Consider the following 22,148-nt stretch of genomic DNA (forward strand, 5'->3'; position numbering starts at 1 on the left):
CTGCAGAAGAAGTCTGGGGAACTGAGTAATGAGTTGAGATTATCTTAGAGCACAAAGCTTCCTATCTAGGAGCCAGTGTTCATGGAGCCAGAAATGGAAATTTGCAAGAATGACTATAAGAAGCTCCTGGTGATGTTAGGCTTGGACTGTTACATACTCCCAGACTGCAGTACAGCCAGCAGTGAATGGGAACTCATTCATTTGCTCGTAATTTATGCATTTATGTTTCATCCATTGTGTCAACATACATGGGTACTGATTTCAAATTTCAGCATTAAAGTCCTGTTTGGAACAAGGCAGATGCCAAATATGCCTGGTGGCTGTCAAGTCTATGGGAGAGGTTTAGATTTTATGTGTACATTTTACTGATTGTCTAAAATAATCTTCTAAACCTTCTGGGTGATGACCTAATAGCCAGGTTATGATTTTAGTTTGTCATTTTGGCACCATTTGTTTAACTGCCATTGGCTTTGTGGAGAATAGAGAGGGGCAGGGTGCCTACATGATGGCCCGATGAACTGAAATGCTACCATAAACATTGTGCAGTAATCTGGATGGAGAAGAGCTGTAGGGACCATGTCACACTGCTCAAGGCAGGGTAGGGCTCAGGGTTGCTGTGGTCTGAAGATCCTGCGCTGAAGCCCTTGCTACCACATTCTTAACAGTTTCACCAAATTGTGTCTTGTGATGCTTGTTTATCTCTAATTTTGTGTGATGGGCATTGCATAGATTTGTTTGTACTTAATTTTAAACTTGTTTGACTTTAGAAATTTAAAGAAGGGTTGATGGTATGGATCTGTGTTGGAGACCAATTACTAATGCTAGTAAAAGGATCATTTTGTCAGCAGGGATTTAGGGAAGCATCTTTACTCTCAAGGGACTTGAACTGGGGGTGGCAAACATTTTTATAATTCATTTTGCTCTATGATCAGTGTGTAACTATTTCCTTTCTCTGTCTACCTATAAGTTCCTCTAAGGTGTGTGCACATTTTACTTGACTTGACACTCCTTTCCATTTACTAAATAAATTGACAGCAATTACAGTCGCCTAACTCAAAAGGACACACAGAGACTGTTGTTGCTGAAGGTTTCCAGGTGAAATGAGACTCAGCGGTGGGTCCGCCAGATTCCTTTTAAACTCTAAAGAGGAGAAAAGGTTCCAGTGGGTACTCTCATTACCAACTGTTTAGCAATACCGGATGATCATATTTGAAATTTGTTTTTAGTCTCCCAATAAGTTACCAAGCTAGTATCTTTATACTAAAAACATGAAGTTCTGGGGTTAATTTATTTTCTCAAAGTAATTTCAAGTTTCACTGTTGGTCTTGGATAAGTTTCTGAAAAGAAACCAAGTTGGAGTTCCAAGTGGTGTGTAGAGTGATGTTCTGGGAGCCGCTTACCTCGTGGTGATGTAGGTGTCTCAGTATATAGTAGGAAAGAAGGCTGTGTGAAAGAGGGGAACTAAAACGTACAGCAGAGCTGGTTTTGTCTAGAGGAGACAGTTTTAGAGCTAGCCTCTCCTTCCCCCTCTCCTTTCCCCTCTCTCCCTCCCTCCCTCTCTCTCTGTACTTCAATGCCAGTGCTTCTCTCACCTGTCACCTTGTCTGTTTCAGATGCCTCAGGAGCAGTATACACACCACCGGAGCACCATGCCCAGCTCCGAGGGGCCACAGGTATACAAAGTGGGGATTTACGGCTGGCGGAAACGATGCCTGTATTTCTTTGTCCTACTCCTCATGATTTTAATATTGGTGAACTTGGCCATGACCATCTGGATTCTCAAAGTCATGAACTTCACAATTGTAAGTAAAACCACACATGTTTTCTTGGGGGTCTTTGGGAGACGGAGAGGCATAAAGCAAGATGATGAAGAAAGGTGAAAAAGTGGTGGTACTGGGATCCAAAATATCATGTGATTTGATGTTGTTGATAAAAAAAAAAATTCTGTTCGGATTGGATATGGACGTGAAGTTCTGTCTTAATTTTTCTGATGCTAAAAATTCAGTTTGGAGGCGTTTCTTTTCTTTAGGTCCTTCTGTGTTCTTTCCCTCTATTTCGTTAAGTGTATTATCCCATGGCCTTCAAGCACTTTGAGTAAATAATGTGGTGATAAATATAGAATAAACTCCTAATATTAAGTTTTACGCAACTTTAAGAGTGTTCATAAAGGGTTTTGTGAAGTGGGGTCTGAAAAATCTGAGCACTTAATTGTACTTTGAGCATCATTTAAGAATTTTAGCTGTCTAGTTACACAACACCATCATTATCTGAGAATCTCCTCAGTTTCTAAAGGGGCAACATTCCACCACTGCACTGGGAAGATGGAAATGAGAGAAATCGTTTCATTGTTTAGGAATCTGCTTGTTTTTCTTTAAAGAAATTCTTGTTCTGGGTGATTAGGGTTCCTATATGGACTTGGAATTTACTTGTTAAAGTTCAAATGAAAAGTATATTGTGGCAAAATAATTTGTCATTACTATAAGGATTTTTAAGTTAGTGATGTCAGTGTGTGCAATATAAAATAGTTTAACTTATTAATGAGATGATAGACAGTGGACATGAGCAACCTTTTCCTGTCCTGATGTCAAAAGTCAGTAATTTGACTGGTAATAGAAACGACTCTTATTTGATAATTTCGTGATGGTCATATCTCATTAACAATGGGAGTTACATGTGAAAATCTCATTTATCACAATGGATACTTGTTTTTCTTTATTACATGGTCCATTTTTATGCTGGGTGCCCTGTACATAATCCTACTTCTTTGCCTTTTTTTTTTTTTTTTTCATTTTTATTGGTACCAAGGATCGAACTCATGACTGACACTTGCAAGGCAGGCACTTATGCCGCTGAGCTAGATCTCCAGCCCCTATTTCTTTGCCTTTGCTCAGGCAGTTTCTTGAACTTGAACTGCTCTTCTGTTTTCCCTACTTGGAAAACCCCTCCTCGATGCTCCTGTGTCTTCACTTATTAACATTTTATTTTCCCACACTCCAGATACAATTTTTGTGTGTGTTTTCTTCGTGTCTTCACTCCTCATTCATGGTAGGCTTGCTGAAGGGGGTGGGTTAAGGAGGAGTTGATAAACTAAGGTTAGACGCACTGTTTCAGACTTTGGAATAGGCCACTTTTGATACTTGTTATTTGGGGCTGGGAATTTAGCTCAGTGGCACAGGCACCTTCCTGGGAAGCGTGAGGTCCTGAGTTTGATCCCTAGTACCATAAATAAATAAATAAATAAATAAATAAATAAATAAATAAAATAATGTTAGGAAACTACTAAATCTAAAATTAGTGCTAGGAAATGACTAAATCCAAAATAAATGAATAAAAAGTGATCTTAGTTTTATAGATTTGTGTCTTTGGGAGAAAGTTCATTTGGTTCAAAAGATATGGAAAAACTGTATTTCAGTATCACCTGTGGAAGACTGAGTTATGACTGAACAAATACAGTGAATGTTTAAATATTTTGGGTTGTAATAGTAAAAGACTAATTATCATTAATCCACCTCAGAATCTTTCCCCTCACTTTGAACATACTTGTGTATCATTGTTGGCACTTTTAGAAGCATATATAGAAGTGTACTTGTTAGTGTCATTAGTAATATTGTCATGGCTAACTCAGTTTCCTGAATCTATTCAAAACATTTACCTTTCATGATATTTTGACTTTAAGGAAGACCTAGAAGTTGCATAGTTCTGGACCTGGTGAAGAAGGTAGATGAGGACACTCCGTAATGTTTTTATAAGTCTGTCTGTCTATTGGATAGCAGGTAGCTACAGCATTCACTGTATTTTTGATCATACCCTTTAAGACATTCATGAAAGAAGGCTTCCAGAACCGCTTCAAAATGTGGCAAGAATGATAGAATAAGCATGTGCAAAGTCAGGAGGACTATTTTGAGGAACGTTATTGCAATGTGTCTTATACTCTAATTTCAAATATTTTAACATTTACCATGTACTTTGATCGCACCTCATTCTTACATTGGCCAAATTCCACGGAGGTGTTTGGAGTCCAGGGTAATAGCTTCCAGAGTAATGGAGCACAACAGATCCTGTTTCTTATGTGGACTTAATCAATACTTGTGAAATTTAGGCTTTGTAGACAAGCAGAGTTCAGAGGCCTGTTTAAGCAGGGAAGAGAGACATCAGATTTGCTGTCTGCAAACCTTGCTCAAAGCAGCCAAAGAATGATAAGAGTTCTTGCATGTTAGAGCTGTAAAAGGGTTCCCGGGATATATTTGTTCTTAAGTCCAAGTAATCACAGTTGTTTCCTATTGTCATACATATTGTATAAGGTTTTTAATTTTAATTTTGAGAACTTAGAAAACCATTAGTATTATAATTTAAAATATGAGAAGGTAAAGCTCAGATAGTAACATAAAGATGAATGATTAAAAAGACATTTAAAAGAAAGAATTGACAGGTTGAGTCCAGTTGGATAGAGGAGTTGAATTGTTGGATGGAGGAACTGAGGGGCAAGGAAATATTCTTAGAGAATTCTCGTTTTTGGCTGGTCAGACAATTAGATGGTGGAGGGCAAAAAGCAAGGAAAGTTTGTTACCTTCTCGCTGGAATTCAACTGTGATGAGGAGTCCTTCCAGCCCCCTGATTTAGGCTAATCCTCTATTGTTTTATTTTTGTGATTTTTATGTAGTCTAGCTTTAATTGATACACTGTGCATTTTAGAGGGAGGTGGGGCAAAAATAGGACCTCAAACCTTAATAACTAAAAATATATAAATACGGCTTCTAAAATGTGTTTTATCTGGCACACTTCCTAGAAGTCTGTGTAAATGTATATGGAGAGCTATTGCGAGTGTATGGGAGCTTGGGGGGTGATAGGACATGAAGGTAATAACCTATATGAAATCAACCATTTCCTGTGGTTAATGAAATTGATTGCTGAAGTCGAGAGTCCTTAAAGCTTAACCAAACCAAGTACTTACTGAGGTGCGAATAATGTCATTTATTAGCCATAATTGATGCTTTAGAACAGTAATGCATTTGAGGAAATAGAACTGAAGTGTTAGAAAATTGGTCTCACCCTCCAAGTCAAAAGCATATTTTCCATCAATCACAGCATAAAACATATTGTTTTAGAATTATATTTCTGTGACACAAATAATAATTTACTGACAATGAAGATCTTGCAAAAAAGAAAGTGGTATTAATCAATGTTGCACTGCAGAATACATGATGAAAGAGCAAAGGATAGAAAAGTAGGAGCTAAGCATTTTATCAGATTTTTTTTAAAAATCCATAGAAACAGTATGTCATATGCTGGGATTGTTTCATAAATTGGGACTTGGGGAAGCTTACACTATAATCAAAAGCCCTGAGTAATAATTAACCAAGGAAGTTTCTGAGCACGTGGCAAATGATCATGAGTATCTAGAATCTTATCAGATTTGCATTTCTGTATCATCCTTACAGGATGTATGCTGAAAAACCCTTCCAAAATGGCATTGCGGGCACAGAACAAACATTGTGTTTTGTTTTGTAGGTAAATACAAAGAAAATTATTTTGCTTTCCTCTGCTTGTAGCAGAATATTTTGATGTTCATTTTTAGATGGAAGAGAAGTTTACACTTTTATTTTTCTTCACATTGAAGAGCATGGGCTTCAGCTTTTCCACAAACGCAGGAAAATAAACTCACTACAGCTTGTCCCACTCTGTGCTAGAGGAAGACACTAATATTTATCTGACATCTGTGCCATGTTATATATAACACTTCCATTCTCTCTAGTTAAATTGTAAAACAACTGTATACTTTGGGTATTACTGAGCTAACTTTTCTGAAAGAAAACCCAGAGAAGTTGAATAATTCATTGAAAGACATACAGTTTGCAGTAAAAAAAAAAAAAAAAAAAAAAAAAACAAAAAAAAAAAACCAGATATTTCATGTCAAAACCCAACCTTTCCACTACATTGTTACCTATTACTATATTGGTTTTTATAATGATCTGGCTTTTCAAGAAAATTAAGAAGCTAGTAAAATGGATCATTATCTTTGCTGTCCATTCTGTGTCATGAGTAACAATCTCCCTTTCCATCTAAAGCTTCCTTGATGTTTTTTGTGAATATTCAGCTTCTATCTCATTTCTTTTTGTACTGTAAACTGATAGTTCTCTCTTTACATTGTCTTTATCTTTTCTTTATCCAGTTGTGTTATTATAAGCACTTAACACAAACATAGTAGTGAAATGAGACATAGGCAGGTGTAGGGTTCAGTGAGTTGATTTATGCTAAGCATGCATACATTCATTCATTCATTCATTTATTTAGAGATAGGGTCTCACTATGTAGTTCAGGCTGACCTAGAACTTGCTGTGTAGCCAGGCTCTCTTAGAACTCAAGGTGATCCTCTTGCCTCAGCTTCTGGAGTGCTAGGATACCATGTCTGGCATGCGAAGCATTTATAGCAGCATCTGACACATAACATAGGTAGGCAGATTCAGTGAAGATAGCAGAAAGTAACACTGTAGTGATTGAAGGCTCAGACTTTGCAGACAGATGTCCTAAGGTCGGTTCTGGGTTCTGCCACTTATTGTGTGGTGTTTGACAAATTTCTCAACCTTTCTGTGTTGCCATTTCCCATTAGTAATAGCAGGACAGGACCTTTCTCAGAGGACTGTTGTAAATACTAGAGGAGGTGATGAATGTCCAGAACAGAACCTGGCATACAGTGAGTGCTTTACATGTTATTTGATAGCATCATCATTACCATTACTGTTTTTTACAGCCTCACTTTGTGCCAGACATTGTAGTGTTGCAGTTTGAAAATATGATGTGTCTTAAATTTTACCAAGCCAGATACCATTTTGATGCCACCTTCACAAAGGAGAGAGAGGCTCAATAATTCAGTTTGGCATCTGAGAATTATAAGGTGGCAGAGAGGCAATCTGAACCCAAGCCTTCTGACTGTGGATCCTGGTCTGTGATATTGCTTGACATATTGAGGAGCACTGCAGAAAGCTCTAGAATGATTTTCACGAATTGCTCACCTAGCTTGGCAAGTGATGAATTCCATCACCTGACTCCTTGGAATTCATTGTAGAATTGAATTGTTACACTGGGTATCTGCTGGGGTATCTACAATTTTGTCTTTTGGTCTTTCCCTTGGCCATGCAAAGTCTCACTTAATAGGAGGTTATTGCTTCTTCTGCCAGGGTCTTGTGCAGCCCAATCTAAATAAACTGGCTTTGAAGACCCAAATACCATAGTATCAATCATCTACCCTATCATTTAGCACAAGTGGTTATTAAGTGGCAAAACAAAACAAAACAAAAACCTTCAGAATCGTCAGTATGTAGCATGCTGTCTTTCTCCAGTGCATGTAAAACTAGGTGAAATAGAAACTATGAGAGTCACGTGTTTGTATGAGCTCATTTTACACATGGGGTACCCAAGGTAGATCATAAGACCTTATGACGCAGTTCAGTCATGCCGGCTGCTCTGGGAACTTCGCAGGAGCAAAGATTCTATTCCATTCACTTTTATAGCCTCAGCCTAGTAGCTAATACACAGTTGGCTTTTGATATCTGTGTGTGCATTATAATTTACCTTTATAGAGTACACACTTGAGATAATGTAGATCAACTCCCTGGTCAGTGCTGGGTATATGATAGGTGCTTGTATTATCTATAACTGTATTAATAGATCTTGACTTGTAGTTCTCTTTTTAGCCACAGAATTACAAAATCCAAATCATTATTTTTGATCATGTAAGAAACAAACATTCATTGTTTAAAACTTGTATGCAGCTTATTTTAAAATTTCCCCCAGTGTTCATTAAGGTCCTATAAGACTTGCCCAAGGTCATATGCCTAGTGAGTGATGAAGCTGGATTTGGGTTGTAGGAAATCTAGCTCAAGAGTCTGTGCTCTTAATCAGTACACAATGCTGTCCATTTTCCAAGGGCTATTTTTCATGAAGACAAATTGAATTTGTGTAGTGTGATGTCTCAAACATGATTTATTTACCCTAAAGCAAGATAAAGATCCACTGAGGGTCAGGGGAAGGCATTCTAATACTTGTAAATTGGACACATTGTAGAACAGTAAGAGCCAGAGTGAATGGCCAAGGTGTTCCATAACTCAGCACTCTGACACATCATCTGTTTTGGGAAGGTTCAGAACTGTAACCCCTTAAAAACTAGCTCAAGCAGAGGAAAGTGAGGGTGCACATGGTGCGTGAAGGGGAAAAGGATCTTACAAGAATGCAGGACGCCGGTGAGAATAGGGGTTAGTCTCAGCAGTGGAACATAGTTCTTTCTGGGAATGCCCAATGGTGTCAGGCTGGCCTTGGAAGACTCATTTTGCAGGCAAGGCTCCCTCACTATTTTATTTATTTTTTTTTATGATGAACTGTGTTTTGTTTTTCTGATTGCTTGCAGCATCAGATCACCTCTGCTCTGACTTTCCCCCATAATGACTTTTCCCTTGTGTCACACTCTACCTGATATACCTGAGTGAAATCTCCAGCAGAGAACCCTGTTGTCCTGGGATATTTTGCACATCACATTGTAATCCACTTGAATCTCTGTCAGAGTCGGAGGCTTCCACAGCTCTGGTCTGGGTGAGCAAAGCCACATGTTACGGAGGCTGTCCTTAACAGGTGTGGACTCCCTTTCCCTAAAAGAGGCCAGATTTCACTTGGAAATTGTATCTACATTTGATTTGTTCCATGTTGCCATGTTAAAGATTTTTTCTTATTTATTCTCTGAAGTGATCCCAGATTGAGCCCATGACTCCCTCCTTGGCTGTGCTTGGTGTCAGTACTGTGTGTATTTATTTTTTTCTGTCTTCCATTAGTTGGTAAGCTCAAATGACAGTCACCTTAAACTATTCACCTTTATGTACACAGCTCTAAGCATTTTGATTAGCCCATAGTAGTTGTTGAGAGAATGTTTACTAAATGAATGGGCCAAAATTATGAGTAGGTAGTCACTTTAAATTAAAGAGCATAATGATGGGATAATAGATCTTTATATGGCTTTTAAAATGAAATATTAGTTGATTTATTGAGGTAGACAGATCATAAATGAGATGAGTGCTTGAATTTGATTATGAAGAAGTATTTTTAATACAGACACTCCCTCCAGTGTATCAGCTACCTGCTACATTTTAATTACATGAGAAGAGAAGGGTAATAATGGAGTGTGAAAAAGATTAGGAGCAGGAGACTTTATTCTGGTTAATATACAGATTTGCAAATGAGAGAAATATTATTGGCTTAGTTGAACTTTTGCTTTGTACTGGTAATGAATATGCATTGTCTGTGAATAGCATCTCTTTCGCTGTGGATTCCAGCTCTCCTTGGGCAGTTGGCAAGGAAGGCTTCCTGTACTAATAACATCATGCATGGACAGCCAGTGCTTTGACTTCTGTGGTCCATTTTCATCCATTAGCTCAAGCCCATCAGCCTGAAAAATTGCCAACACATTATTCTTTGAAAGCTGCATGAAAATTTTAACACAGAAGAACAAAAACTAAAGATTTATTTTGCTTCATGGCCAAGTGTGGCTTTTGGTGTCATATTTGGTTTGAGCTATTGGGAATTTTATATACCTTTGCAAGAATGTTAATCATCGGGAAAGACTTTGGCATCGTAATTGATACAAGATGATATGAGTCAAAATTGCTGTGGGGTGATGTGATATGTTGGACACAGTTGACCCAGCTCAGTCAGTGTCTCCCAAGCACAGTGTTGTTGGTGCAGTCTACTGTGCTTTGTGTGGAAACTAAGAGAGTAAAGTGGTCCTATGCTTTAATACCTAGTTTACAACTCACTAACAAAAATAATATGCAAGTGTAATTTTTAATACTTCCCAAAAATGACATGTGTTCTAAAATGTATAAAAGTAGAATCAGCTCAAGGCAGAAGACCCCTGGAAGTCTGCCTGAGCCAAGCCAAGGTGGATGAGTCTCTGCCTTGCAAGTCACACAAGGACACATGATGGCACATCTGGAAACCAGTGTGTTAAGCTTGAGAACCCAGGAGGCAGTAGCTGTGGTGTTGAGAGCTCAGGTCACTGGGGAGGATGGTGCTCATGTGGAAGAAGAGCTGGAGTTGACCCTGGTAAAGTCACACAGGATGCAGAGGACTCTCCACAGAGTTCAAACTAAAGGGAATTTTAATCATAAATTACTATGCAAATTCATCCTATTATAATCGGATGATGTCTATGACCACTGCCATTTTTCACGTACCTAATACTATATTTTTATGGTTCTAGAATCAAGAAAAATAAATGCTAGAAAATCTCACTGGAAATGTTACTTGTCTTCATGCATCACGGTTTGCTCACACATGGGAAAATTTAGTTCTTATTCATCCCATTACTATGAACTTGGGTAACCTCAGAAATCATCACTTGTGACCACATCTCAGGAATATCTCTATTCTCACTGGGGCATGAAACAGTCATAAGAGAAAAGTTGCAGATCTCGAGGGGCTGCTACGGCAGAGAACTTCAAGAACAATCCTCCCACAGTAGACCAGGGCTTAGGTTATTCAAACTGTAAAAAGAACCAACAAACATGATGAGGTTTACCTTGTGGTTTGCCTGAGACTCATTAGTAAGGATGTCAGGTCTTAGGGTAGTCTTGCAAGCACACTAGAGAATGACACTGTTTACTAAGGAACTAAAATGAGGCTACATTAAAAATTTAGATCCTCAGCCGTGCTAGCCACATCACAACTGTTGGATGGGTAACCATGCGTTAGATGCAGAAGATACGAAACACTTCCACACTTCTGGAAAGTTCTTTGTTGTGAAACTGGTCTATAATCTACCATTCTGCTTCTTGATTTTCTGTCAGACTATATTAAAACAATTGAGTGGAGTTCTTCATTCCTCACCATCCAACAACTTTCACATTTCCTGTCTGCATACTCCAAATTCTGATGCCTAGATGGAAAGAAAATAAATAAAAAATATTTAACAGAAAAAGAAGAAAGTGTCTCAGAATTTGATAAACAGATGATCAAAAATAATTGGTATATTTATAGCAGTTTTGTGTCTTTTCTACACATTCATCTTGTGTCTCTTTTCTATAAAAAAATTAGGTGATTTGGGCCACCTGGGACCTCCCATACCTCTTAACTCAGAATGAAAAGATGTGGAAACATTTTGTATTCTCTAAAAGTGTGTATGTGTGAGCGTGTGCATGTGTGCACACTCTGTCTGAATAGGTAAAGATTCAGAATACTAAGAACTGGGGAATGTAGCTGATAAACCTTTTTTAACTTTCCAATTGTAATTCATTCAGTTATTTAATAAACACTGAATATTGTTACCTATTGCTGCCCAACAAACTGCTTTAAAACTTGTGGCTGCATGTAACAACTGTAATTCATTTTCCTCCTAGTTGTGTAGTTTGGACAAGGCATAGTGGATATAGATTATCTTGTTCTGTGATTGCTAGCACCTGAGATGACGGACTTGCTGGCTGTTAAACGTTAGCTAGGACTCAGCTAACCTCAACACCCGCAGTGATCCTTCCCTACGAACTAGTGTGTGCTGGCTCCAGGGTGTTTGCCGGGCTCCAAAATGTGTGCTTTGCTTAAAGAATGTGGAGGTGCATAGCAGCAGAATGACTGAGATCCCGAAGCCAGGTAGCATTGCTGATCCTCTGAAGAGCACATAGACTCTGCTTCTTTAGGGGGAGCCACAAATTCCACAGAGGGTGTGGGGTGAGTGACTGTAGCAGGCTGAATGTGTTCCTCACCCTCAGCCTAAAATATGTCCAAGACTTAATTCTTTTTTTCATTAACTTTTATTGGTGCATTTTAATTGTACATAATGATCACACTCATCACAGGACTTTATATCTGTACATGATATATCTTCATTCCTTTTCCCCCATTCTTTTGCTCTCCCTTCAACCTGTCTTCCCTTCCTTATTTACATAAAGTTTTGTTTACATTTTTTCTTTCTTTTCTCTTTTTTCCCCCTTTTCCTTCCTGTTGATACAGGCCAGAATGTATCTTAGGTATTATGAAATAGGAACAAAATGTCCAAACCTAATTTTTGGATTCTGTGAATGTCAGCTTATTTGGGATAAACAAGGTCATTATATAAATTAATTAACTATAGAAGGGAGTTTTTTTCTTGATTGTTTGGGTGAACCCTAAATCGAATGACTAGTATCTTTATGACTGTGAGGTGACGAAATATTTGACACAGACGAAGGGGAGGAGTCAGTATGATTAGGAAGTCAAAAGGGAGAAACACAACAACTTATGGAATGCCAGCGGCCACCAGCAGCTATCAGTGGGAAAAGACCACTTCTTGAGAATGTCCAGAGGGCATGCGGCCCTGGTGACTTTGATTTTGTGCTTCTGGGCTCCACAACTGAGAGACAAATAAGTAAAGCATAAAACACTGTTGGCGTAAAGCACTGGTTTTGTGGTAATTCTTTCTGATGGCCACAGGAAGCTGGGCAGCCCCAGTGCGATAGCCATCTTTGCAAGCGTCTTCTCTCCACCCCAAACACAATACATATGTAAACCTGGGTTGGCATTAAACACTGAGTATAATCTCCTGACTTCAGAAATGATAAAAGTGAACACTGAGCATTAGGACATGGTGACATTGAGCTACTGAGCATCCTCTGAAGGGTTGTTTTATCTCCTTCATAAGAAAAAAGTGAGCCCAAGAGATCTTTATAAAACCTGCCCATCTTTTTCAGCTAGTAAACAGAAGATGAGACTCAGATAAATCTAACATCAAAGTTTATGCTTTTTATTGTATAAAAATGTTCACTGTCAAAAAGTAAAGTATGCATGTCATAAGCAGTAAAGAATTATATAATGTGAAGGAGCAGTAATGGTTACTGAATAGCTAAAACATGAAGGATGGGGATTTTAAAACTACTTTAAAACTGGCTTAGCTATTGGCCATCTGAGTGGTTTTTTCATGAATGATTTTAAGAGGATGATATCCATATAACCAGTGCCTGTGTTGTAAGAGTCAGTTTGGTTGCCTTTTGAGAGGCAGTTTTCTGCCTTCGTTAAGCCACATGTAAATAATCCTATTACTGCCATGATAAATACTAATAAATATGGGAAAAGAATTCCCTAGTAGGAGGGTAACCTTTCTATTGATTAGAAAGTCATAACTCAGTGTCTATAAAGATAAAATTACACATTTTGACTAGCTTTCAATTACTATGCAATTCTTCTAAGAGAGAAGTTCTTATGTCTCTTACCTAAATGCATAATGGTCAGCCTCTGTACTTTAAGAATGAACAATGGGCATTAGAACTTGGCAACCTTAGTCTAGGGGTGTAATTCCATGACAGTGTGTTTGTCTAATATGTGTCGAGCCCTACATTCAATCTGTAATAGTGGAATCTTAGCAACATTTGTGTTTTGGAAAGTTAAGCAAGTCACTGAGTCATTGTCTGTGATGTATATGATGAAAGATGGCACATTGTCACCCTGAGCGAGACATCAAATTTGGGTGGGTCAATTTCAGTGAGTTCTGACACTAACATTCAGAACTGTGATCTTCCATGTTAAAGAAACATGTTTCCCCTTCATGTAATAACTTTATCATTCTAAAAGAGAAAACACAGACCCTAAAACCCAAAGATAGGGAAAATTATGCAGGTTCTCAGGTACTCACTGGGTTAAATCAGTTTGGTGCCACTCAGAGTTGGCTGCCAGTTAAGAAATCAATGTTTTATAGTTCACCTAAGTGATTTCAGATATACTCAGTTTAAAACTACATTGCAATTCTTGGCAACGATGGTGTTACACTAATTTGTGTCTTTTCTCATTCACCAATAATTTCCTAGTCCAAATTAATTGAATGCTTCCTATCTGAAATCCTCACCTCTTCAAATCTAATATCATTACAGTTATATTCTGGTGACAACTAGTGAAAAGCAATCATTCCTTCAACAAGTTGAGTATTTTCTGTGAGTCAAATTCTAAGTACCTACTAGAAATGTTGGTTTCAGGCTGCAGGTACACAAGTCAACAAGAGCAAGTGCCCTTCTTACCTCCCAGAGTGTTCTTCTGGCCGGGGAAGGAGGGCATTAATCACATGGTCAGAGCAATACACTTAAGGAACATTCATGACTGCATGCTATAAGATGTATGCAGGCGCAATCAAAACACTTTTAAGATAAAACAGCTACAGAGATACAAACTAAAAAAAAAAATAAATAAATAACTAAAACCTAAAAAATAAAAGCGAATACATAACAAAGAGAGCCAAAGGTGTAAGAGGTGGATACAGACTTAACTGTTGCCCATGAACCTTGGGAAGTCTGACAAGTTTCCTGCAGGGGCGTAAGCTGAGCAGACCAATGGGAGGCAAGTAGAAAAGAGTGACAGAAAATGACTTTCTTTTGTCCCTTTTGCTTTTTACCATGTTTTGTTGAGAATGTACAGTACTTATGGACACTTGTGGCATTCAAAATAAACATGAGCTCAAAGGAAAGGAAAAAAGACTCATAACCAGGAAAACAGTAAGAATGAGCCGTAAGAATTGCTTTCTTGTGGACTCTGGATATAGCATGGTTTCACTGGGAGACCTCACCCGTAAGAATACATACAGACTAATTTCCTACACTTAATGCAAATAGTTCTTTTCCCAAAAAGAAGGCTGACTTATCATAAGTCTTTTGCTTTCTTTATTAGCAATTTCTTTATTTGGCCGCTCATAGGTGCCTTGGCATGGACCTTAAGACTTGCAGATAGACTGCTGTCATTGAGGGAATGACATGTGTTGAGATGCTACTTAAAGGCAGGCATGGTACTGGGCACTTCCACGGACTCTGTCATTCCAATCCTTGTGACAAGCTCAGCCTGCAAATCCTGTAATTATCCCCTTTTTAGCTGAGGAAATTAAAGCACAAAGGAAAGGTTAAGTGACTTTCCTGAATTTGCTGTAAATGGCCAACGTAAGACATTCATGTCTAGCAAGGCTAAACACAAAGCTCTCAGATCTGGACTACACCCTCCCATGGTGTTCTGTGGTCTGATAAGATACTTTTATTTCTGAGTCCTCAGTCCCCATGTTTGTGGAATTATAAAAATGTCTCAAACAGGCAACAGGAGACACATGAGAAATGCCAATCACCTGTAGAGCTCTAAAATTCACTCGTTTCTGGAATTTAATGCCCCCTTACGAATATATTTCTGATTCCCGACTGACACTATGCCTCCCATGAAGCTTTTCAAGAAATTGTCTTGGATCTTACTGATTCTCTTTGCTTTTATTGAACAGATCATTTATTGAACTTACAGGAAGTTACAAGACCTTAAAACCAACAGACTTAATTACACTGGAACATATCCTTGCAGTCCGTGCTCCTTAGATTGTTGGCTTATTTTCCTTTGGGCTCTCACTGTGCAGAGTTTTTCTGAAGTTATGTTGCCAGCTGATACAAGGAAGGTTCCTTATATGTGAAAAATATGATTTTCGATAAGAGCAGCATGATTTCCCAGGCTTTAGAGAAGACAAATGCGAGCACAAACCTCAGCTCTGCTACTGATAAGGTAGGTGATACTGTACTAGCAAAGTAGCTTACTTTCTGTGAGCATTGCCTTAGTCATTTATAGTAATGGGATTAATAATATCTGTGTTGCCAAGGTTGGCGATAACCAGGAAGTAGAGCATGATAGCCACCCAGTGCGAGCCATTATTCCTGACAACATAAATGCTGGGGGAGCTGCTTTACAGAAAGAACAAGATTCACTTGTTAGATTTAGTGCAGAATTGTGAGCTCACTTTTTTTTTTAAACTTTCTTTGCAGTGCTGGTGATTGAACTCGAAGCCTTTGTATTAAGCTACATTACCGGTTGGTTTTCACCTCATGTTTTTGAAACAAGGTCTCTCAAAGTTGCTAAATTGCACAGCTGAGCACAGCCTTGCAATCCTCTAGCCTCGGCCTCCCAGAGAGCTGGGCTTACAGGTGTGAAGCTGTGAGTTATTTTTAGGGGAATGCCTGGTTGGAGTCTTAAAAATGTACTTAATTTGGGTATTGCTGAAAAGCATTACTGTAGAAACTACAATCGAATATTTTACTGTATATGTACACTTTGTTGCTGATTTAACTTGAAATAGAAATAATAAATTATTTCTGAGAAATAGTAAATGAATGTCAGTGTGGTAGATGAGACAGACTATAAAAAAAGGAATTACCAAATATAGTAATTACTGGTTGTGAGGAAATAGAGAAATGAGATGGTGAGAAATTGAGTGTGGCTTGCTTTGGACACAGGCCAGCATTCGCCATTCTGAAAAGGTGAACCGTTGAAGAAGCCTGAAGCAATGAGATTTTGACAACCCTGAGAAGAGTGTAGGCAACTGCAGGCAGAAGCAGAAGGAAGATGTTGCTTCTGGAAGCCTCAAGGCACTGCCTATGAAAGCGCTTGGAGCACACAGTCTCTGTAACAGCAGGAAAAATGTGCTGGCATTCCAAGTCTGTTTAGGAACTGCAACCCTAGGAGTGACACTGCTTGGATCCCTGTCCTGCCCTGCCATGGCCATTCATGGGAGGCCGTTTGACCCAGAATGCCTTACTTCTCATTTGTATGTTGGCTTGCACCACAAGGTTCAAAAGTCTTGAACTCTTTTAAGCCCTGTTCTAGTAGTTGGTCTACTCAGTTAGTATTCCTATCTCTCAATGAAGATCAAATGCTCAAATGTTGCAGTAATAATTGTATTGGCATGTTTGCTGCTAACTTCATGATTAACCTCGAAGATGGCACTGTAGTAAATAAAACATGTCTACAGCAAGAGAGATGAAAGAGAACTCTAGGAAAACATGCTTCATTTGATTTTATTCTGTGTCCACAGCAACCTTAAAAATCTTGTAAATAGGTTCCACTATCTAATCAGGGAATGAGAGCAATCTATTAATTGTCATTTCTGATTATTTGTATTTAATTAAGGGGTACACTTGAGAAAATGAAAGACAGCTTAATCTCAAAATACGGCTTTACATCCTGGAGAATTGACTGTAATTTCTGTCTTTATAACTTTCCCTAAATTGCTGATTTCTTTGGATGGTTCCTAAAAACTGTGCTTTTAACTTTTCTTTTAATGGGTTAGGAGTATTTTTCGATAGGCTTTAGTTTTCTCAACTAAATTAAAGCATAATTAGTCAAAATTCCAGATCTGTTATGTGTTTATGAAACTAACACAGCATAATTAATTGTAGTTAATTGCACAAATATCATTTCCACATAAATAGTAACTTTCTTATTGCTAATCTCTAAGTGTCAGATCTCAGCTGATCTGTGTTTCTGAGCCTCACTGTTAATGCTAACAATTCCAAAAGGATTACTATCTCCTTTGATTTATGAGTTTTATCATGGAAATCAGTTCTTATTTTTACAACCCGAATCTCGTATTCTGAAAATGGAATGGAAAGAGTCTACTAGACATTGCTTCTTTTTAAGGAAGTGAAAAATAATTTTAGCAATATGATTTGGCTATGTTCTTCTAAGTTCACTTCATCTCATAAAGTTACCTAGGCTTTTTTATTCTGTTTGAATGACAGTTCAAATTACATTGATCAGCTAAATGTCAAAAAGGATAGCTATTTTTTAAAATCTCCTGTTATTTCTAGGATTTCTTTTCCTGAGAAGAATAACTTTACCATACACTGAACCAGATTCTTTACTGCATAAGCCATTCTCTTTGTGGGAGTCTTTAGAAGGCCATGCTTAATCCTAAGGAATTATTCCCTAAATGCAGACCTTCGGGTTTGATTGGCATTTGGATTTTCTTATTAGTTGGCTCATCATTTCACTAATAAATTTTGCATATAGATTGAAACAAGTGAATCTGTTTTTGTCTTCTCTATCCATGTTTTGAGAGGAGAAGATAATGCTTCAGAAAATCTTTTAGAAAACCCAAGAGCTGTTAACTCTAGGTGTCCAGAAAAACTGGCCATCTACTTCATGGGCCTGAATGCAGCCACAAGCCCATGACTGGAGCAGCAGTGGTGGCCAGGGACTGGGATTATGATCACTGGTTTGAGCCTGACTCACAAGTTTATGCTGAAAACCTAAATCCTCTGGGCTGTGCAGTAAAGTGTGAGCAACAGAATTAAAGGGAGTATCATTTCAAGTAGAAAAAGACGGGATCCTAGGAGGGCATCACAAGTCCCTATCGCAGTGGGAATGTACTGAATTATACCAGGAATATAACAGCAGAAGCATAGACAGCCTCTTCGCTTTAGAGTGACTTTTGCCTGAAGATGGTCAGTGTATGTGAACTGTGATTGCAAAAACTGCTCTTCCTTGCTGTATTTCTCCAAGGTTCATTAACAGCCAGTATTACAGAACCAATTCAAAAGGGACATGTTTTTGGTACCTATCTTATTATTAGCTTTAGGGCTACATTTTTTAAAATGCATAATGAACTCCATGGGATATTTAGAATGAATGTGGCACTATGCAAAATTGGCTTTGGGTGAAATGCATGGCTTGTACTTGAAAGGAAAAATATCTGGCAGTTGCATGAATTTAAAAACCTTCAGTCCATCTCTAGACTGTAGTTGCCCGTAAGCAGTTGCAAAAGGAGAAATGCAGTGTGTGACTTTGAAAGTATCTGTAAAGGTTCAGTACCTTCTGAGTGTTGTATATAGACTCGAGGAAGGTCATTTCGCTCTATGTGTTTGAAGTCAGCTCCCTCCCACAGAGGGGGTTTTGCTCATTTCCAAGGATAAGAAATGGGGACTGGCTATTGTTAGTGACAGGATAGTGCTTCAAGAATAATGAGAGTCACTCCTTCTTTTCCCTAAAGATTGGTAAAGCAAAAGTACACAGTGACTTAGTAGCTTTTTTCTAAACAGCTATCATTACCATTTTCTCTCCAGAACCATATAGAGGCTCATCACTGTGAAAGTCAGGACACTTGAGTTATAGACTGGGCTTTGTCTCAAGTTTTGTGACCTTGGGCAAACTCCCGCTGGGCAACATGGTACACAATGATAAAATGGAGCAAAGGCATACAGAACCAAGTGGTCTCCAAGACAGCTTTTATCTCTAACATTGTACGCATCTGCAAAGGCTGGTTTAAAAATGGAGTCTCCCTGAGACTCTACCACCATCTAATAAAATGTCTATGATGAGGGAGAAATGAGGAATTATTGTATGAGCAAAACTAGTCATGGCAGGCAGTCTCTTGCCAAAATATGGGAGGAATTTTCATGAGACATCAAAATTTTTGCAACTGCATAAAAGGACAGTTAAAGTACTATGTATTTGATGCCATCAGAAATAGATAATCCCTTCTCTCACCAGGAACTCTTGCAGGAATGCTGTATCTTTTGACCCATATTAGCGCCCTGGATGTAAAATTCACTCAAGATGACAATTGAAAAAAAACAAGCATTTCCTTCTCTTTCTTTCTTGTAGATTTCTTTTTCTTTTTTGTCAGTCTAGTCTTTAGCTATCTCTCCCTCAGAAAATATACCAGATGTGCACACATATAGCCATACACTTATGTAATTGCACACAAACATATGCACAATACTCAAATGCAATCTATATAGAATTATGTATACAAACATGTATATACACATACATGTATGTGTGTATATGAACATACAGCCATCAATTGATGATGAGAGGTTACAATTCTCTCAGAACTACTAATCTAGAAATAGATTTAAGATATCTAGTCTCTTGGGGGACCTAAATCCTGTATAGGATTCTCTGTAAGCAAGGTACAGAAAGACAACAAGTGTGACCATCAGATGTGGAGAATACTGTTCCTTGTTAATTTCATGTGCTTAGAACATCAAAGATGAAAATGTTCTTGTTAACCCGAAGACTTTACAGATGTGAGAAAAATTTTCTATTCAGTTCTCATGTGGCTGGCATGTGAATTGAAGCCAGATCACATCTGGATGGGTGCTTTCTTCTTGCTTTGTGAATTCGAGTCCATCAGGAACCCAGAGCAATTTGCTAGAAAATAAGATCCAGTAACAACATCATGAAGATTTAGAGAAGCAGGTTTTCGTTGAAAACTATTTACTTTACAGATCAGAAGAAAGATTTGCAAGACTGGTATTAGATGCTGGTGGTACAAGGAAAGGTTACTGTGACTTTTTTTTCCCATGTTAAAGAATTGGAAATCTCAACAGACAGGCCTGGGAGATGCAGGAAGCTTATAAAATCAAGGCAAATCACCTGCAAAACCCTGTAAAGGAGCTAAGTGGGTGGCAGCAAAATTAAACCTCTTTGTGGAACCAGCAAGTAATTCATACTGAGAAAAAGTATGTTGACCAAGTAAAAAATCGAGGTACATTCCCAGAATGAGTAAGAAAGGAAAGTAGTAAAGCAGAATAAAAGAAAAGGGATTACTGTGGAGAAGAGAGTATTAGTTATAGGACTTCCTAAGGACTATAAAATTCCTCACAACAAATTTAGAACTTAGGCTAAAATATCACTCTTCTGAGCTATACATATTGAAAGTTTTCATGGTGTTATGGTTTGAGAACTGGTGGTCAACTTAAGGCCAGCTAGATTACATTAGCATGCATTGAGAGAAGATGCTCCACCTGAGGAGGGTTGCCAGGATAAATAGGTGGAGAAGAAGGGAGGTATAGAGGGATTGAGGCATTAAGAAGGCATTGTGGGTTCTCCTACAAGTTGCTGTCTGAGCTGTTGGTTCTCCTGGAGAAGCTTTGGTCTTCACATCGAGCATCGCTGCCTGGCTCCAGAGGAGAAGACGTGTGCTGCTTGGTCTCCAGGATGAACTCGTCACGCTGCTTTCTGGCACGTTACCCAACTGTGCTTGTCGGAGGAGGAGGAGCTCGGGTCCTCTGTGTCGCTGAGGACAGCTGTGGTGCCTTTCAGGACAGCTTCGCTCTTTGTTGTGAGTGTGACTTCTCAGCTCCAGTGTAGAACCCTCATCCCACTAGGAAAGCTCCTTCATCCTGCTGGCATAGACTTTCTGGCTTTTACCGCTGACCCTTGGGTCTTCCCGGCACGGATCCATAAAAGAGACTGGTGTGAGTCCTTCTTGTGGGCTCTGGGCCTCCAGTTGGACTCGTGGGAGGCATTGTTGTGAGCTCTGGATTTTTATCTGGACTCATGTGGGCCATTGCTTTGGGGTTTAGGGCTCTTGTCTAGATAATCTATGACTTTGGTATTGTGGATAGATTTCCTGCATTTTCCTGTGTTAACTTCTGGTGATCATTATAAAAATATTATAAACTCCATGTCCTAATCCTAGTTGTTCTCTGCGTACAACTCCTGACTACAACACCTGGAGATCCAGAAGAAATCCAAAAATCACACCCAGATATGTCCTGGAAAAGCATAGGTTTCTGGGGTGAAAACATACACATGCACACATGCAAAAGTCTTAGTAAACAAAAAGGTATGTCAGGGCTGGGGGTATGGCTCAGCATCACAGCCTCTGAAGTCCTGAGTTCAATTCCCAGTACAAAAACAACAACAACAACAACAACAACAACAACAAAAAACAATCACAAGTTTTGTCATCTAAAATAAAATAGAAAACTATAGAATCTCTAGAGATTTTTGAAGGGAAAAGTGAATTCTAAGAATATTTATTCGAAGAAGTTTTCTTTTTTTATCTTAGAGCAAACTAAGATGTGTTATTTTTTCATTTATACCTCACAAAACATATCATCCACCTCAGTTTGTTCAGGTCAGGTGAAAGTCAAAGCAGAGAGTAATCAAAAATGTGAGAATTATGTTATAAAGTGATTAGGGAGTTAACTATGGAACTATTAACCTATGCAGGATTTCCAGAGATCTTCAGCAAATTATAAAATGCAATTACAAACATCTGACTAAAAGACAAGCTTTATAAAATAATACCAATACATATATCTAAAAGAACAGATTTTTATCAGGAAGGAGCAGAACATGGAGGGTACAAGAAAGAAACACAAGATTTAAAACTATAAAACTATCCATGGTATGTAGAAGCAACTAAAACAGTTACTTTTATCTCTATTTTGATATTAAATGAAATGTGGTTTGAAGAATTGAGCGAAAGAAAAATAATTCTTATGAAGGGTGTATTTCTTTCCAAACCTTGGTGAGTGGGAGATGGTAATTCAATAGTAACAATATACTAAATGAGTGATCAAGCCTGAAGGGTATTCAAATTAATTTAAAAGGCTCCATTA

The 22,148-nt window shown here is 38.3% G+C and overlaps 1 protein-coding gene across 2 annotated transcripts in view; it reads left to right on the plus strand.

Moving 5' to 3' along the window:
* The window catches only part of Sgcd (sarcoglycan delta), a 554,972-nt gene that overhangs the window by 186,750 nt on the left and 346,074 nt on the right, over positions 1–22,148 (plus strand). For both annotated transcript variants that reach the window (XM_063230698.1, XM_003473239.5), the window contains exon 2: positions 1,614–1,802. In XM_063230698.1, the coding sequence (XP_063086768.1) occupies positions 1,614–1,802 (189 nt within the window). The remainder of the gene's footprint in view (positions 1–1,613; positions 1,803–22,148) is intronic.

The sequence above is a fragment of the Cavia porcellus genome, unplaced genomic scaffold (genome assembly GCF_034190915.1).
Source record: "Cavia porcellus strain 051 isolate PalLab524CR breed Dunkin Hartley unplaced genomic scaffold, mCavPor4.1 scaffold_19, whole genome shotgun sequence".
NCBI lineage: Eukaryota > Metazoa > Chordata > Mammalia > Rodentia > Caviidae > Cavia > Cavia porcellus.